At 39.3% G+C, this 16,038-nt stretch overlaps 1 protein-coding gene and 1 pseudogene across 6 annotated transcripts; both read right to left on the minus strand.

Annotated features, from left to right (window-relative positions):
- Window positions 1-1,589: 1,589 nt before the first annotated feature.
- On the minus strand, window positions 1,590-15,369 carry NPM1 (nucleophosmin 1). Of its 6 annotated transcripts, none has more exons than XM_049109143.1 (11): window positions 15,169-15,369; window positions 13,080-13,159; window positions 12,399-12,518; window positions 11,980-12,073; window positions 11,563-11,663; window positions 11,388-11,455; window positions 8,639-8,714; window positions 8,204-8,287; window positions 7,106-7,207; window positions 3,938-4,012; window positions 1,590-1,962 (listed from the first exon to the last, which is right to left on the minus strand). In XM_049109143.1, exons 1-11 carry the CDS (start codon window positions 15,224-15,226, stop codon window positions 1,924-1,926), a joined length of 897 nt encoding a protein of 298 aa, XP_048965100.1. In that variant the 5' UTR covers window positions 15,227-15,369; the 3' UTR covers window positions 1,590-1,923. The 6 variants fall into 6 exon arrangements, with proteins under 6 accessions (XP_048965100.1, XP_048965101.1, XP_025290428.1 ...); XM_049109144.1 differs by having other exon boundaries at window positions 8,639-8,696; window positions 15,169-15,368; XM_025434643.3 differs by having other exon boundaries at window positions 8,639-8,696; window positions 11,563-11,669; window positions 15,169-15,366.
- LOC112652034 (U6 spliceosomal RNA) lies at window positions 8,021-8,114 on the minus strand (annotated as a pseudogene).
- Window positions 15,370-16,038: the final 669 nt, after the last annotated feature.

Genomic DNA, 16,038 nt, shown 5'->3' on the forward strand with positions numbered 1-16,038 from the left:
GGCCCAGGATCGAATCCCACATCAGGCTCCCGGTGCATGGAGCCTGCTTCTCCCTCTGCCTGTGTCTCTGCCTCCCTCTCTCTCTGTGACTATCATAAATAAATAAAAATTAAAAAAAAAAAAAAAAAAGAGGAGCTATAAGGACAGACACTCTGTAGAGGAAACTGAATAATCAATGAAGAAAATCAAAACCTAAAGTAAATGACTAGAAAGGACACCTAAAGCCTGGCAAGTAGCATTAGAAAGAGCGTATTACTACCAACCCTTCCCACCCTCCAAAAAGGTTACTCTCCAGGCATCCGGCTGGCTCAGTCTGTAGAGCATCTGACTCTCAATCTCAAGGTCATGAGTTCAAGCCCCACACTGGACGTGGAGCCTACTTCAAAGAATAAAATAAAAAATGTTACTCTACCAAAACCACTTTAAAGATTAAAAGGCAGATAGGCATCTGCTCATTCCCATCAATGTATCTGGAACTACAGCCTAATCAACAAGAGCAATCCTCTTCATCTATATAAAAGATAGACTGAGAGGGTAAAAAAAGAAAAGAGCATAAACAATGCACAGGGTGAAAAGAGATTAAATATGTCCCCAAACACCCAAGAAGAGTATTTGAAGTCAATAAAAATAAAACCAACACAAATTTGAAGATATTAAAGTCTTTTCTCTTAGAAGTTTAAACAAAAAGGAATGGTAAGGAACATCCAAGAGAATGAAACCAAAGGCCCAAGAACAGATACAAGTTAAGCAGGAGATAATGGCCCCAAACAGGAAGAGTCTGGAGAACAGACCCAATCTACCCAGGGCCTAGAACAAGACACATTATAGAATTTCAGAAGACCAGCAATAGGCCAATCTTAATCAGTTCTCAGGAAAACTGGTCCTATACAAAAGAACACCTGAAAATGGCAAGAGACTAAGCCAAGAGGCACAATTAAAATCCTGAGAAAAAGATTTAGCAGAATTAACTTATGTCAAAAACTGACTTTTCAGACTGAAAGTACTCAGAAAAATATTTCCTCCATATATTGGCAAACTACTAGAGACACCAAGGTAAAACAAAAGGAGCAACAGTATCTAACTACAACCGTCATGTAATTAGCATGTGGTAAAATTGATAAAGATACCAGAGATTAGCCCCTGATTGTCCTCATGTAACCACCGCTTGCAATAAATTAATCTTTCCCCTGTGGATCTAAAAATGTATAAATTATGTGCTATTTTGGGCAAATTGAGAAAACAGTCAACAGAATTCATTTTTCTGTTCTAGTTCAGATGAAGAGCCCATGTTGAGAAAAGCAGCTGCAAGGTCTTCAACATGCCAGATTCTACCAGTAAAAACTGGGTTTAAGTGGATAGGTGGTCTGACTACACATCTGGAAACACGCTTGCATGGTCATAATTTATCAGTGTTATCAAGAGGTAGGAAATTTTAAGCATTAAATGAAAAATAGAGAAACACAACTGAGAGGCACAACTATTTGAAGGGGGAGGGCAGGGACTGTTTCTCGGGATTTCAGGATATTAATTTGATACTTTTAACTAAGTACATTTATTTCTTTGACAAAGTATAAGAAGAGTAAATAATAGAAAGAGAAACAGTGCTACTTTATTAAAATACTGAGTTTATTTCACATGTATATTTTTGTCTCCCCACCATTTCCATTTGTCTGACCACCACTACTACTATGTCCTATCATAACATTCCATACATACTTAAAACCAAGCAAAGGGTGGAGTTCCATCTTTAAAAACTAAACAGGCATTTTGGACAACACATTCTTGGCAATGGAACCTGGACAACATTTATCAGACACGGTAGGGAAAGTTCTCACTCTGCATTATAAAAAGGACAGCCAGATATCAACTGTTACAGAAATGAAAGAAGACGGAAAATTTTAACAAACTGTTTAAACTATTTTCTTAAAGAGACTTCCTCCACTGCCAGAGATCTTGAATAGCCTGGAAAAAAAAAAAAATGTGGTTAAAGAACCACAACACTTCATAGACACCAATAAATTAAACCACAGCTCTTTGTACAGTTCAATGTATCTATCTTTCATCCTACCACCAAAAAGGTTCACTCTAGATAATTAAGAACTAATTTCAAGGAAATGTATACTCAGAATTTAATTTCAATAACCTCAAATCAAGCATAACATGTCAATCTTTGTAGGCAGAGGTACTAGTATGTATTTAACAGCTTAGATAAACAAAATGGAAGAGGTGAGGCCAGTTTGGCCAAATGTTGCCTCAATGTCCTATACTTTAGAGCTGCCAGATTTAGCACATAAAAATATAGAACACACAGTTAAATACATTTATCTAAGATTATGGAACACATACTAAAAACTATTTACTTAAAACCAGATTAACTACTCAGATTTGCTCTTATCTGATTTGTTAAAGCACTTAACACCCATCTTCCAAGACATAATCTGCTCTTCATTCTTAAAATCTAAGGATTCAAAATGTCAACTGACAAAAAAGAACATCCTTGTTCTGTCCTTTAACACATGAAATCTGTAACTTGTTCTCATGCTAGTATTAACATCCATGTAAGAATCATTCTTCAAATGACAGTCTCAATTTATTAGTTAACCACTTTAAATTGGTTTTTACTAGCCAAATCCCCATAAGCAGTTTTCACAAGAAAAACTGCATAAGCAATGAAAAATTGTATACATTGTGACCTGTTATCTGTAGGTATGTCAAAAAAACATGAGGCATTTACAGTTTGAGTATCTGTAATAGTAAACTGAACTATTCCTTAGTATTTCATCCTTGCACTTGAAAATAGGCTTTCAGTTTTAGACTCAGAAAATACTTCTGATAGCAGTGAGTTTAGTCATTTCAGCTGCAAGACTAATACTGTGTGGAAGGCCTTCACAACCTTGATTATCTTTCCCTAAATTCTTAACCACGGTCTTTGACACTAACTGGGAGTAATCATTTGTCTTATACTTCCTTGTTAGTAAATGCAGATTCACATCTTTCCACTATTTGCAATACAGAACAATTTCAACAATTGCATACTCTGGTTTCACAAGGATTTTTGTTTAACAAATGTCTACTGTTCAGAAACTTCACAGAATTCACACTTGCATTTTGGAGTTTAATACACACAGAACACTCTCTTACAGAAGAGTGTAAAATTGAATTTCATCTCACAGCCATATCAATAAAGGCTGAACTCACCAATAATAGTAAACAGTGCTGAAACACTTCAAACTGGATCAAAGTAGTGCTGCCACTTAAGTCACGTAAGTACTAGGTAACTGGCAGAAAAGTAGCTCATACTGAAAAAAGTTGAGGTATAGGGATTCTTGACAAAAACCATTTAACACAGAATGTTCTACGTATACAAAGGTGCCTTTGCAACCTTACCTGTTTTTACATTTTCCTTTACAATCTGAGTCAGCAACCATAAATACAACCATAAAAGTAAATCACGAATTTTTTCTATTGAGAAAATAGCATTTAAGAAATATAAAATTCAACAGCTGACTCAAGCTAATATTTGAATATTTACTACAATTTGGCTTCTTGCTTCCATATTTTATACCTCAGGTTGTTTTCAGCAAAATGTGCTTCCTATAAGACCTACAGAGAAAATGGTCTTCTCTGCCAACTCAAAAGAAAGCAGAAGTCCAGACTACAGGTACTCAAATGGAGCAGCAAGGAAATCAGATGATTTCCTTAGCCAACAGAGTACCAAAAGTAAAGTGAATTCAGTAACCAAGAGATAATTTTATAGAAAAACCTGAGAAAAATGTACTAGAGTTATCTTCTCAAATTCTTACAAGTTTCCAGGTATTTAATCTGAAGTATTGTTTGTGGTTAGGAACCTTTTAAAAGAAGCCAACACTTAAACTAAAAATCATAAATAAGTCACAAAAAATTAGGATTTAGTCACATCTCCTAAAAATTCAGTTACCTCTTGGTCAGTCATCCGGAAGCAATTCTTCACATAATTGATGAACTTGGCTTCCACTTTGGGAAGAGAACCACCCTAGGAAACAAAAGCATTAATAATGTTAATTACAGAAATACTGTTTTTGAGATACTATGAAACTCCTCACAGATTTTCATGCTATTACATGGATCATTGGTTCACTCTTTGTCCCTTCAACTCTTCATTTTAATACTTTGGTTTTAGGTCCAGAAACACCTACTGGTAACAATATTTAAAACCTACGTCTTGGGCAGCCTGGGTGGCTCAGCAGTTTAGCGCTGCCTTCAGCTCAGGTCGTGATCCTGGAGTCCCAGGATTGAGTCCCATGTGGGGCTCCCTGCATGGAGCCTGCTTCTCCCTCTGCCTTTGTCTCTGCCTCTCTCACTCTCTCATGAATAAATGAATAAAATAAAATCTTTAAATAAGTAAGTAAATAAGAATTAAAAAATAAAACCTAGGTCTTTCATTAAGGAGGGCACGTGAGGGCAGCCCCGGTGGCGCAGCAGTTTGGTGTCGCCTGCAGCCTGGCGTGTGATCCTGGAGACCGGGGATCGAGTCCCACATTGGGCTCCCTGCATGGAGCCTGCTTCTCCCTCTGCCTCTGAATAAATAAAATCTTTAAAAAAAAAAAAGGAGGGCATGTAATGTAATGAGCAATAGGTATTATCTAAGACTAATCACTGAGCATTACCTCTGAAACTAATAAACCATATATTAACTGGATTTAAATAAAAAAAAGGGGGGGCACCTAGGTCTTTCATAGTACTCCTATAAATAAGTTCATTAGTTTTAAATTCTCTCAGACCATTCTAAAAACACAGAACATAAGCTACAGTTGATACTCTTCAGGAACTCAAAATATGTCAACTTGACTGCTTGCTCTACTATATAGCACCCAGAACCAAATACAAATTTATACCCCTTTTTGAGTACCATATACAAAGAATCAAAATTGCTTAATCACTTAATACTTAAGAACCTAGATCCAGCACAACCGTAACCTGGGAGTCAGTCAGTTCAGGGCATATATGAAGTCGAATGGGGGGAAAAAATTAGTCCCACATTTCACTAACCAAAACTTGGCACCTCCTTCAATTATGGACACAGGGAAGAAATCACAACATTATTAATACAACTCATTTTCAAAATAGTTCATCACCAAACACTTTCAAATGCTGCAATTACTGCAAATATCTTGATGTGTTCATATTCATCACTACTTTTGAATTATCTTAATACTAATTATAAACCTTTTGTTTCCTCTTTTTGTAACTAAATTTTAATTTTCCTCGTAACCTAAATCTTCTATGCATTTTAACAAGATCAAGGTTTCAGAATGCCAAAGGAATCAAGGCACAAAATAGGTTAAGATCAGAAGTATGGTTAAGATCCTTAAATTGCCTCTGTAACCTAGAAAATAAACCTCACTGTAAATCCCATTTTTAAATTATTGTCACATACATTCTTATTTGATTCATTCAAGTATTTATTGAGCAGCTAGGGAGACACAAAGGCGATTAAAACATGGCCAAAGAGGTAAAGCAAATGCGCAAATCATAGAAAGCAAAGTGTAAGGGGTCACTGAATCACAGCAGTCAAAAGAAAAGTGCTTTAGGAGATCAAGAATGAGATTGCTTCCAGCCTGGAAGGGGGTGTGGGTGGGTGGCAAAACAGGAAAGGGATTTGAGACTTCAGTCTGGATTGTTGATGACAGTCAGTATGGACTATATTTGTCTCTCCTTTTCCTCTCTCCCCAGCTTTGGGTTTATTTTACCAGTAGTGCCCAGGACTGTTCAATTCGCCTGTAATTAAACCAAGGAGATAGGACCATATTAAAATGGGGGGGGGGGATCTAAAAAATGTCATTTCAGCATTGTATGAAAGGGATAAAAATAAAACAGTGATACCAGAAGCTAGAAAGGTATGCAGTAGTACTAAAGCAAAAACCAACAAACACATTTTGGTTCTAAAGGTTTCCCAACTGACTCATCACTGCACAAAAAAATTTACTGAAACCAAGTAAACTTATAAAGCAAAGGAAAAACATGGGGAAACAGAGAGTCAGCAACTTTTCCTCACCATCCCACCTTTACTCTGAAGTCCGAGTTTACTAGGTTTAGTAAGTTTAGTTTCTCAATCAAGTAAGTAGCAGGTAGAGAGCTAATTTCTTCTCACATTTCCATTATTTAAGACAAAATGGTAACTAAATATAAGCGTTCAGAGATTCAAGATATTACCATATATAACTGGTAATTTCTTGGTATAAAGAGCAAATAAAGGGATCCCTGGGTGGCTCAGCAGTTTAGCGCCTGCCTTTGGCCCAGGGCGCAATCCTGGAGTCCCAGGATCAAGTCCCACGTCAGGCTCCCGGCATGGAGCCTGCTTCTCCCTCCTCCTGTGTCTGCCTCTCTGCCTCTCTCTCTCTCTCTCTCTCTCATAAATAAATAAATCTTAAATTAAAAAAAAAAGAAAATAGAGCATATAAAGATTCAAATTTGTTGGAAAATGTTTGACTAAAATCAGTCATGAATAATTATTGTACTAACCCATCAGCAACCAAGCAGTTTCCACTTTTCCCACAGCCTGTAAATTTATAGAAGACTCAAACGCCCTCTGCTGGTTCTATAGCATATTACAACTAAAAAAAAAACTCATTGAACTCCTTTTAACATCTAAGGTCAGAATTAAGCTTAAAACCAACTTACTGGTCTTTTATATATATATAAAAAAGTACATATATATATATGTAACTTCAAGTACACACACACACACACAAAAATGTCAAGGTGAGAAATGAATACAAAAAACATGTTTCTGAAAAAAGAAAAAGCATAGCACAAAAGGGGCAAGATTTCAAGATTAAAAAAGTAAGGAACAATCTAGTTCCAAAGCCATCACAATGGTATTACTCTAAAAGAGGAGGGACAGGACGCCTGGGTGGCTCAGTGGTTGAGTGTTTGCTTCAGCTCAGGGTGTGATCCTAGGGTCCCAGGATACAGTCCCACACGGGGCTGGCTTCCTGCATGGAGCCTGTTCTTCCTTCTGCCTGTGACTGCCTCTCTCTCAAGAATAAATAAAATCTTAAAAAAAAAAAAAAAAAAAAAAGGAATAAAAAAACCCATCTAGGTTTTAAGATCCTTTTATACTCACTTTTTCTATACTTGCTTGCATTTTTGCTTTAATGTCTTCTACAGAACTAGGTCCTTTCGGTGTTTTGGGAGTCTTTTCCTGTTTTTTGAAAGATTCTTGACCCTGAAAAAAAAAAAGATTAAGGTTCAAAAGGACATAAAGGGGTGTCTCTTACGACCCATCCTACCTACCTGGATTTTCTCAAGAAAAATCATTCTTATTTACAATCCTTCCTTGTAAAAAATATAGAGTTGAGTTGTTTTAAATAAACATCTCAACAATTGTTTCTTATTCTTAATATATCATTCCTGAATAAAAACAAGAATAGTTTGAGCTTGCTTTTTATATTCAACATCATATCAGATCAGTTCTACACTTGTACACCATCAAAATTGAAACCAGAAGGCCCCAAGAATGAAGCAAGTAAATGTACCTTGATATGCCTTAGGCCCATCCCATAGCTTCTAATAATCTCCAAGCTGGGGTACTATGGCTCTTTTAAGTTGCTAGATTCTAGTACACAGCCAGAGTTGAGAAAACTCTATGCCATAAAATACTTTAAAAAACTCCTTACAGGACACAACTGTTTATAGTGCAATAAAAAAATTTTTGTTGGCATCCTCCACTAGGGGATGGATCCTCCACCAACAAACACAATGTTTTATATATGTATTTTCTATTGGAGTTTGACTTACCAACATATAGTATAATACCCAGTGCGTATCCCCTCAAGTGCCCCCCCTCAGTGCCTGTCACCCAGTCACCATCCCCCCACCCACTTCCCCTTCCACTACCCCTTGGTTGTTCCCCAAAGTTAGGAGTTTCCTGTTTTGTCACTGTGATATTTCCCACTTACTTTCTCTCCTTTCCCCTATAATCCCTTTCATTATTTTTTATATTACTCATATGAGCGAAACTGTATAATGACTGTCCTTCAAGAATATGGAATGCTTCATGAATTTGCACAGGCACCATGCTAATCTTCTCTGTATTGTTTCAATTTCAGTATATATGCCGCCGAAGCGAGCACACCAACAAGCACACTTTAGCACTTTAAGATATCAATTAAAACTTCTAACTACTTCAGTGAAGGTTGTGGTTTATGTGTATGCCACTTACTTTTGTTCTTGGTGTTGATGGTTTTGAGTCTTTTCCATTCTGGTTTGATTTTTGTGCATTTTTGGCTGGAGTATCTCGTATAGACTGCAATTAGAAATTAATCTTAATCAATGCTCTCCTACACATAACAGACATATGAGTCCAAGTAAAACAGCCCCAAACCACTTAAACAAAAGCAATCAGGGTAAGACAAAACAATCATTCTGACAAAAGGTATTAAGGGCTATGAAAGTGGGAGAAGACCACAAGGATAAAGAAAATAGATCACTATTAGGAAAATTTTTAAGATGAAAATCCTATTCAGGACTAATTTAAGTACAAGATCAACAACTCCTCCCAAACCAGCTTTTGTTAACTACAAAACAAAGCAGTAAAAAATTTCCATTTCTGTTACTAGCTATTTCTGTCAGCCTTGTACCACTGTGTTGTACTTACTTTCTTTACTGGAGCCTTTTCTTCAGCTTCCTCATCATCAAAATCATCATCATCATCACTACAAATGAAATGAGTCCTTATTATTTTTAAAAAATTTTTAATTTAAATTCGATTTGCCAACATAGAACACTCAGGGCTCATCCCATCAAGTGCCCATCACCTATCCCCCCACCCATCTTCTCTTCTACAACCCTGTTTCCCAGAGTTAGAAATCTCATGATTTGTGTCCCTAATTTTTCCTCACAAGGAGTCACTATTACTGATCCAATGCACTCATAAGCCTGTGTAAAAATTGGATGAAACTCCAAGTTTAGTCAATCAAGATGTTAAGAATTTCAAACTTTTGAGGATTGACAAAAAGAATTGGAAGCAAGGGTCTCAAAGAGCTATTTGCATGTTCATCTTCACAAGTGGAAGCAACCTAAATATCTACTAACAAATGCTAAGAAAATTATCATTTATATATTTAAGGAAATATTCAGGATTTTTGGATAGTTATTAGAATATTGCAATTTTTAAAAAAGATTTTAGAATGAGAGACTTCCAAGGAGATTTCCTCCGCTGAGCAAGGTGCCTGATACAGGGCTCTATCTCAGGACTCTGAGGATCATAACCTAAGGTGAAATCAAGAGTCAGACACAATAGACTGAGTCACTTGGGTATCCCTAGAATATTCAGTTTTAAAGGAAATCCTGTCACATGGATGAACCTTGAGAACATACTAACAAACATGATAGTCATGGAAAAGACAGACATAGTGTATGATCCCACTTAACGAGGCATCAAAAGTAATCTTTTCCTCTATAGAACCCAAAAGGAGATTGGTGGTAGCCAAGGGTTGGAGAATGGTGGAAAGGAGTTTTCATTCAGTAAGTAAATTTTCAGTATTAATAGATGAAAAGACTTTAGGATCTATTAAACAACAATATAATTAACACTCAACTGTACACTTCAAAAATGGTTAAGATAATATTGTATTTTTCTTACAACTAAAGTGGATAAAAAACTTAAAAATGGAAGTTGTAGTTTAAAGAAACTAAATAGAAACACATGTTCACAGATCAGGAGAAATATTCTAAGGTGGCAACTCTCCAAATTAATCTACGATTCATCACAACCCCTAACAGTCCTAGGTTCTCTGTAGACATCGATCCTACAATTTGTATTAAAATTCAAAGAACCCAAAAGCAGCCAAAAACAATCTCGAAAAAGTAACATAATTGGAGGATGCACTTAGTGTTTTAAAAAAAAAAAACCCACAAAAATGACAAAGCAACAGAAATCAAGACTGTTTTACCAGCATCTAAGGATACTTAATAAAACCAAAGAGTCCAGAAACAAACCCATAATTCATCGTAATTATTCTCAACGACACAGTACTGTCATCCAATGGCGAAAGACATCTAATAAACGGTGCTGGGACAACTAGAAATCCACACACAGAATTTAGGTTTGTCCCCAACTTCATACCATATACAAAAATGGATTCAAGATGGATCAAAGATTTAAATATAAGACATATAATAAAGGTTTCAGAAGATTTGGCAATGGCTTATTTTAACACCAAAAGCACACAAGCATCAAAATAAACTGGACTCCATAAATCATTAAAAACATAAAAAATTAAGCTAATAGGACACTGGATGATTAAAAACTTTTGTGCAAAGGATTACACACTCACGCGAAAACACAGCCCACAGAACGGGAGAAAGTACTTGTGAATTCTTTCTGAAAAGGAACTTGTAAGAGCTTTTTTGTTTTCCGACAACTCAGTATATCAAGACAAGTAAAGGGGTAGTTGGGTGCCTCAGTAAGTTAAGCATCTGCTTTCTGCTCAGGTCAAGATCCCAGGACACTGGGATGGAGCCTCCAGTCAGGTTTTCTACTCAGCGGGGAGCCTGCTTCTCCCCCCTCTGCCTCTCTCTCTCTCATGAATAAATAAATAGCACTTTATTGTGTAGTATGCATTTAATTTTACCTTAGCCTGATCAAGTTTAATAAACCTATCACCAAATAGTTTCCAAAAAAAATCTCAAATCCTTCATGAAAATCTTCTTTCAGAATCTCATTTTATCAGTAAGGACCAAAGAACTATTAGCCAAAATCCTTTGTGGGATAAAAAAAATCATTAAGTGACAACTTACAAAATGAAATGTCGCTGGAGCCATCCGGATTCTTTCTACCCAGATCACTTATATACTGTTTAGTAAAAAATCTTACCAGCAGACTTGTCATCACGTGTTTATTAAATCTTCCTCAGGAAAAAAACTCATCTAGTCAAATACATTTGGGAAACACCGCATATTCTTTTTTTTTTTTTTTTTTTTTATGATAGGCACACAGTGAGAGAGAGAGAGGCAGAGACACAGGCAGAAGGAGAAGCAGGCTCCATGCACCGGGAGCCCGATGTGGGATTCGATCCCGGGTCTCCAGGATCGCGCCCTGGGCCAAAGGCAGGCGCTAAACCTGCTGCACCACCCAGGGATCCCGACACCACATATTCTTTTGAAAATTTGCAACACACTGCATTTTAAAAATTTTTTAAAAGATTTTATGAGCTACGCAGCTGTCCCACACTGCAGCATTTTAAAGGCTCTTAAATGCCAGCATTTTTAAATTCAGCTAATTTAATTCAAAGTAACAGCCAATGACCATTTACCCTTTTTAAGTATTGCTTAATTTCAAAGATGATTATAATTTTCATAAACTACTCTCCATACAACTGTCAAGCTTCTAAGATCACACTTACTCTTCATCATCGTCGTCGTCATCGTCGTCGTCGTCATCATCTTCATCAGCAGCAAGTTTTACTTTTTTCTTAAAAAAAAAAAAAAGTTCATATAAAAATACGTACATATATGTACCCATGAACAAGTGCTGATCTTAATCACCAAAACTAAAGGCCAGGATAAGATAACCTATACCTGTGGAACCTTGCTACCACTTCCAGGGGCAGAACGCTTTCCAGATATACTAAGAAGTTTCACATCCTCCTCTTCTTCATCTTCTGACTCTGCATCTTCCTCTACAGCTAGAACAAGTTTATTTATTAGCCACTACTAGAATTCAACCAAGAAGCAAGAACTCAGGAAAAAAAGGGCATAGCATACAGTAATGAGCATTTAAAAATGAAGATTCTACTAGAAAAATAGCAATTAGGGAACAGAAATTTTTTAAAAACGAATTTTCGGGACTCCTTGGTTTTCAAAAAAACAAAACAAAACCTTTTCTAGTGATAATCTCCATTTAAACAATTATAAAGACAATAGGTCTAGCACACATTACAAAATTCAAATTGGGAACAAAGAAGAGAATAAATAGCATAATACCTAATAACATACCTACTAAGTGCTGTCCACTAATATGCACAGGACCGGAACCACACTTCAACCGTAAGACCACAGGTGGTGTTATTTCAAAGCCCCCAAGGGACACCTAAAAATGATAAACTTTTAAGGTTAAATGTTTGGTATAAAAACCTGTTTGTAAGAGACCTAGAAAAATGTTTGTGTTAGACAGGCATTACAGGCAAATGCATAAACCAAATGAACCAACCAGCAAACCTGTTTTATCACCTCTGACAAATAGCGAACCAATATGTTCAAGAGTTATCATTCAACCCCACAGTGATGCAGCTGCTACTAAAAAAACACAAAGGAAATTCCCCCCTTTTAAGTCCTTGGTGTAACCTAAACAACACCTACCTTAATACAATAGAATTAGACCTTGACATAAAATCCAAAAGTCTCAGTGCCCTTACCGTTGGCTGTACAGACATTTTCAAAGTTGCCAGAGTGACTTTAATTGGACTGCCTTCATAATTCATTGCCTCTGCTTCAACAATGTGCAATTCATCCTTTGCACCAGCTCCCAAACTGACCTGTGAACAAAAATACTTTAAGTTCCTATTTTACAATCCCCCCAAAATTTGCCTTCTAAGAAAAAACTAAGCAATTATAAACCTATTATTACCACTAACAGAAAACTTATCGGTGCACAATGTCATCTTCAAGTTTTAGGTTGCCTTGCCAACCAATTTTTCATTTGAACAAACGCAGCAAATATATTTAATGGCATAGTTTTATCTGCTACCCACAGAATGGACCACCTAACATCTACTGTCCACCTATTCTAAGTTAGGCAGTAAGGCTGCAGGCCCCACTATGGAGGACAAAAAAATAAAATTTATCACTGCCCTAAAGGGCTTTTTCTAATGCAGCCAGAGAGGCAAAATACACAAATATGGAAAGTTGAACAGTAGTGTGACTCAACTTCACATTACCAAATGAAAAGTAAAGATGCCAAGTTTTATAGTACAGGTACAAGATCATGTATTTATAACACTCAGTTATAAACAATACTACTATGAAAATGTTAAGTCACACAAATAGGAATAGGAATCAAGAAAGGTCAAGTAGTTTATTTTGGAAAGTTTCAGTACCGTTCTTAAAGATAACTGGTGCTCATTTTCATCATTATCCACCTTAAAGTGGTAATCTTTGTCAGCCTTTAGTTCACAACCTGTAAATCAAGGGAAAAAAGCAACAGAGAAAAATGACACTGAAACTTAAGTGAGGATAACCGAAAGGTAACAGTTAATTTGTGACCAAGTTTCCCACTATTCTAGCTATCAGTAGGCAATGCAGAGGTAGCTCTTCCTGGATTTCTTGAACAGCAATGTCTAGAAACATCACGTAACATTTATACAGGGCTTTATAAATTCCACTTTCCAACTATACTATTTCATTTTCAACCACACTCTAGTTGTTTTTAGATAGAAACAAGCTCAAAGATCTAGTAAATCTGGATCTGGCAGTATCTGAAACGAAGTCTAATGTACAATATCGATAAACTTTAAAAAGGACTAATCACCTACCTACGAAAGAGAAGTGACCAATTTAGAAACGAGAATGGTTACACAAACACCTACAAGAACAGCCTGTATTCACAGGACATAAACTACAGATGTAAAAGACCCAAAACTTGCTAGAGGGGTCAATATTCCACCTTTGAAGTTAACAGAAATGATGTTCATTATGCTTAGAAATTATGTTTAAGAATAGATATATCCTAGGGATATTTCCCGTAGAAAAGATTAACACAAAAATACAGTATAAATTGACCAGAAACCCTAGCAATTCAAAAGGACTAGGAATAAAAGCCGTAACATATGGTGTAAGTTACCCACTCCCATCCCATCAATAGGCAAGTTGTTTCAAGTACCATCAGAATAACCTTTTAATTAAAGGACTCCATTTAATTGCCCTCTAACAGTTACTGGTACATAGATGTCTAAATGTTACCTCAATTAACAAATCTCAGCATGGTATATAAAGAAACGTGGGGGCAGGATTTGCACTTACTTCAAAGTCTGACAAAGATAGGGCTTCTGACAATTTCACTAAGATTGAAAACCAAAGCTGGCCTCTCTACTATGTATGTAACTGCTTTCTGGAGAGGGGAGGGGAAGATTCCAAAAACAGTACCAGCTCTTACTGAACCCCACACAAATTCCTCATCTTTTCAAAAAAGCTGTTTGCTCAAGGCCACAAGAAGGCTGTTTCCCCCAGCCTCCCTCCAAAAATCAACGCACCAGTTCTAGAGGCAAGGAAGGGTCTTGGTTTAGATCTACCCACTATTTACCTACAAGTACAAGCCCTCGTTAAGCCTCAAGCCTTCAGTTCTGAGCATCAGTCATGTGCAAAGTGGGCTGGTTCGATCTTTTTAACAAGTGCTCTATAAATGAGAACTGCCATCACGGATGTTAAGGACTGAACAAAGACTTACAGAATCTTGGCTCTACCAGCCTCTTCACTTAAGATTTCCCGCCCAACAGCTTCAATTAAGCCCCAGGATGCCACGCTCCGTGGTGACAAGCCACCGGGGAGACCCGGATGTAGTGCCCACACCCCCTCCTTCCCCCAACCACGTGGCAACCACGTGCTCCCAGCGGTTGCGGCCTCCTCACGCCCGGCCGCGCCTCCCCTCCCCCCGCAACGGGCCGAGGCACCGGGGCTGAAACTCGGCCCTGAAGCTCCGCACTCTTGAGGCCTAGGGACAACGCGAGGCTCTAAATACCCTTTCCCCCAGAAAGGAAGCCCACGGCCCACACCGCGGACTCCCTCAACCTCCAGGACCAAGCCGGGGCCCTGCATCAAAGACGCCGGCCAAGAATCCCAAGCCTGTACGAAACCACGCAGCTCAAGAGAAAATCAAGCCCGTGGCTCTACCGCGTGCCCCCAAGCAAAGCCGAACCCTCAGCCGGTCGGTTCTACGTTACCTCAGGCCCTGGGCCTGGGATCGTTCCTGCCCAAGGCTTCAGGCCGCCCCTCCTTTCACCGCTTCGTGCTCCTCTCTGGACCTCCCATCCCTTACGGGGCAGGGCCTCGGCGGCTCTCCTCCCTCCCTCGGGCCTCCAGCTTGCCTGGCTTACCCTCCCAGCCCAGGCCTCAGTGGGATTCCCGCCCCCCCACCCCCACCTCAAAGCCACCAGGCCCTGCCCGGCCTCACCCCACCCCCCCTGCACTTACCAAAAAGATAGTTCTGGGGCCGCAGGGGGCTCATGTCCATGTCCATCGAATCTTCCATGGGGCGGTGGCACGCACTTAGGTGGGAGAGAAGGCGGACGGAGACACACGACTACTGTTCCTCAGAACAGCCGCGCAGGACGGAATCACAGCAGGGAAAGGACGCGGGCTCCCTGCGCACATATATAGCACCGCGAAGATCTCGCGAGAGCTTTCCAAGTCCCGTCTCCGCGCGCGTGCTCGGGAGCCCCCCTCCCCTGACGGTCGCCCTCCCGCGCAAGCGCTCTTCAACTCCACTCCTTTCTACCTCGCCCCCCACCTCCTCCAGGTACTTCGCGGGCTCCCATGGAGCACGCGCACTCGTACCCCGGCCCCACCCCTCCGCCGCCGCCGCCGCCGCTGTGCGCACGCGCGCTCTCCCCTGGTGGCGCGCGCTGCCCCCCTCCCACCCTTCCACGTCCTCTCCCGCTCCCACCCGCCGGCCCAGCGCCTGGAGCCTGCGCTGCCCACCCTGCAAAATGGCGGCGGCAGCCCTTGGCGGTGCTAGGTATGGAGGGCGAGCCGGTTGTAAGAGAGCCAGAGAGCTCGGTTCACCGTTCCCCATCACTTCGTGCCTCTCAGGCCTCCAGGCAGGCAGAGCCACCTCGGGATTTTGACTCACCCGAAGGCTTGGGTTCAGAGTTCATTGTTTCCTCAAAGTTAAAGCTTCAGGTGCCAGAGACCCTGGATAACCGAGTATTCCTTGTTGGGGAGAAAAGATGTGGCTGCTGTCCCGACTTATTCAACTGCTTTTATAGCCCTTTCCTTGCTGAGTAAACATCTCTGAAGTTGAAATCCCTCATCTTTTTGTCATCTGGGGGCCTAAGGGGGACT

Source organism: Canis lupus, chromosome 4, assembly GCF_003254725.2.
Source record: "Canis lupus dingo isolate Sandy chromosome 4, ASM325472v2, whole genome shotgun sequence".
Lineage (NCBI taxonomy): Eukaryota > Metazoa > Chordata > Mammalia > Carnivora > Canidae > Canis > Canis lupus.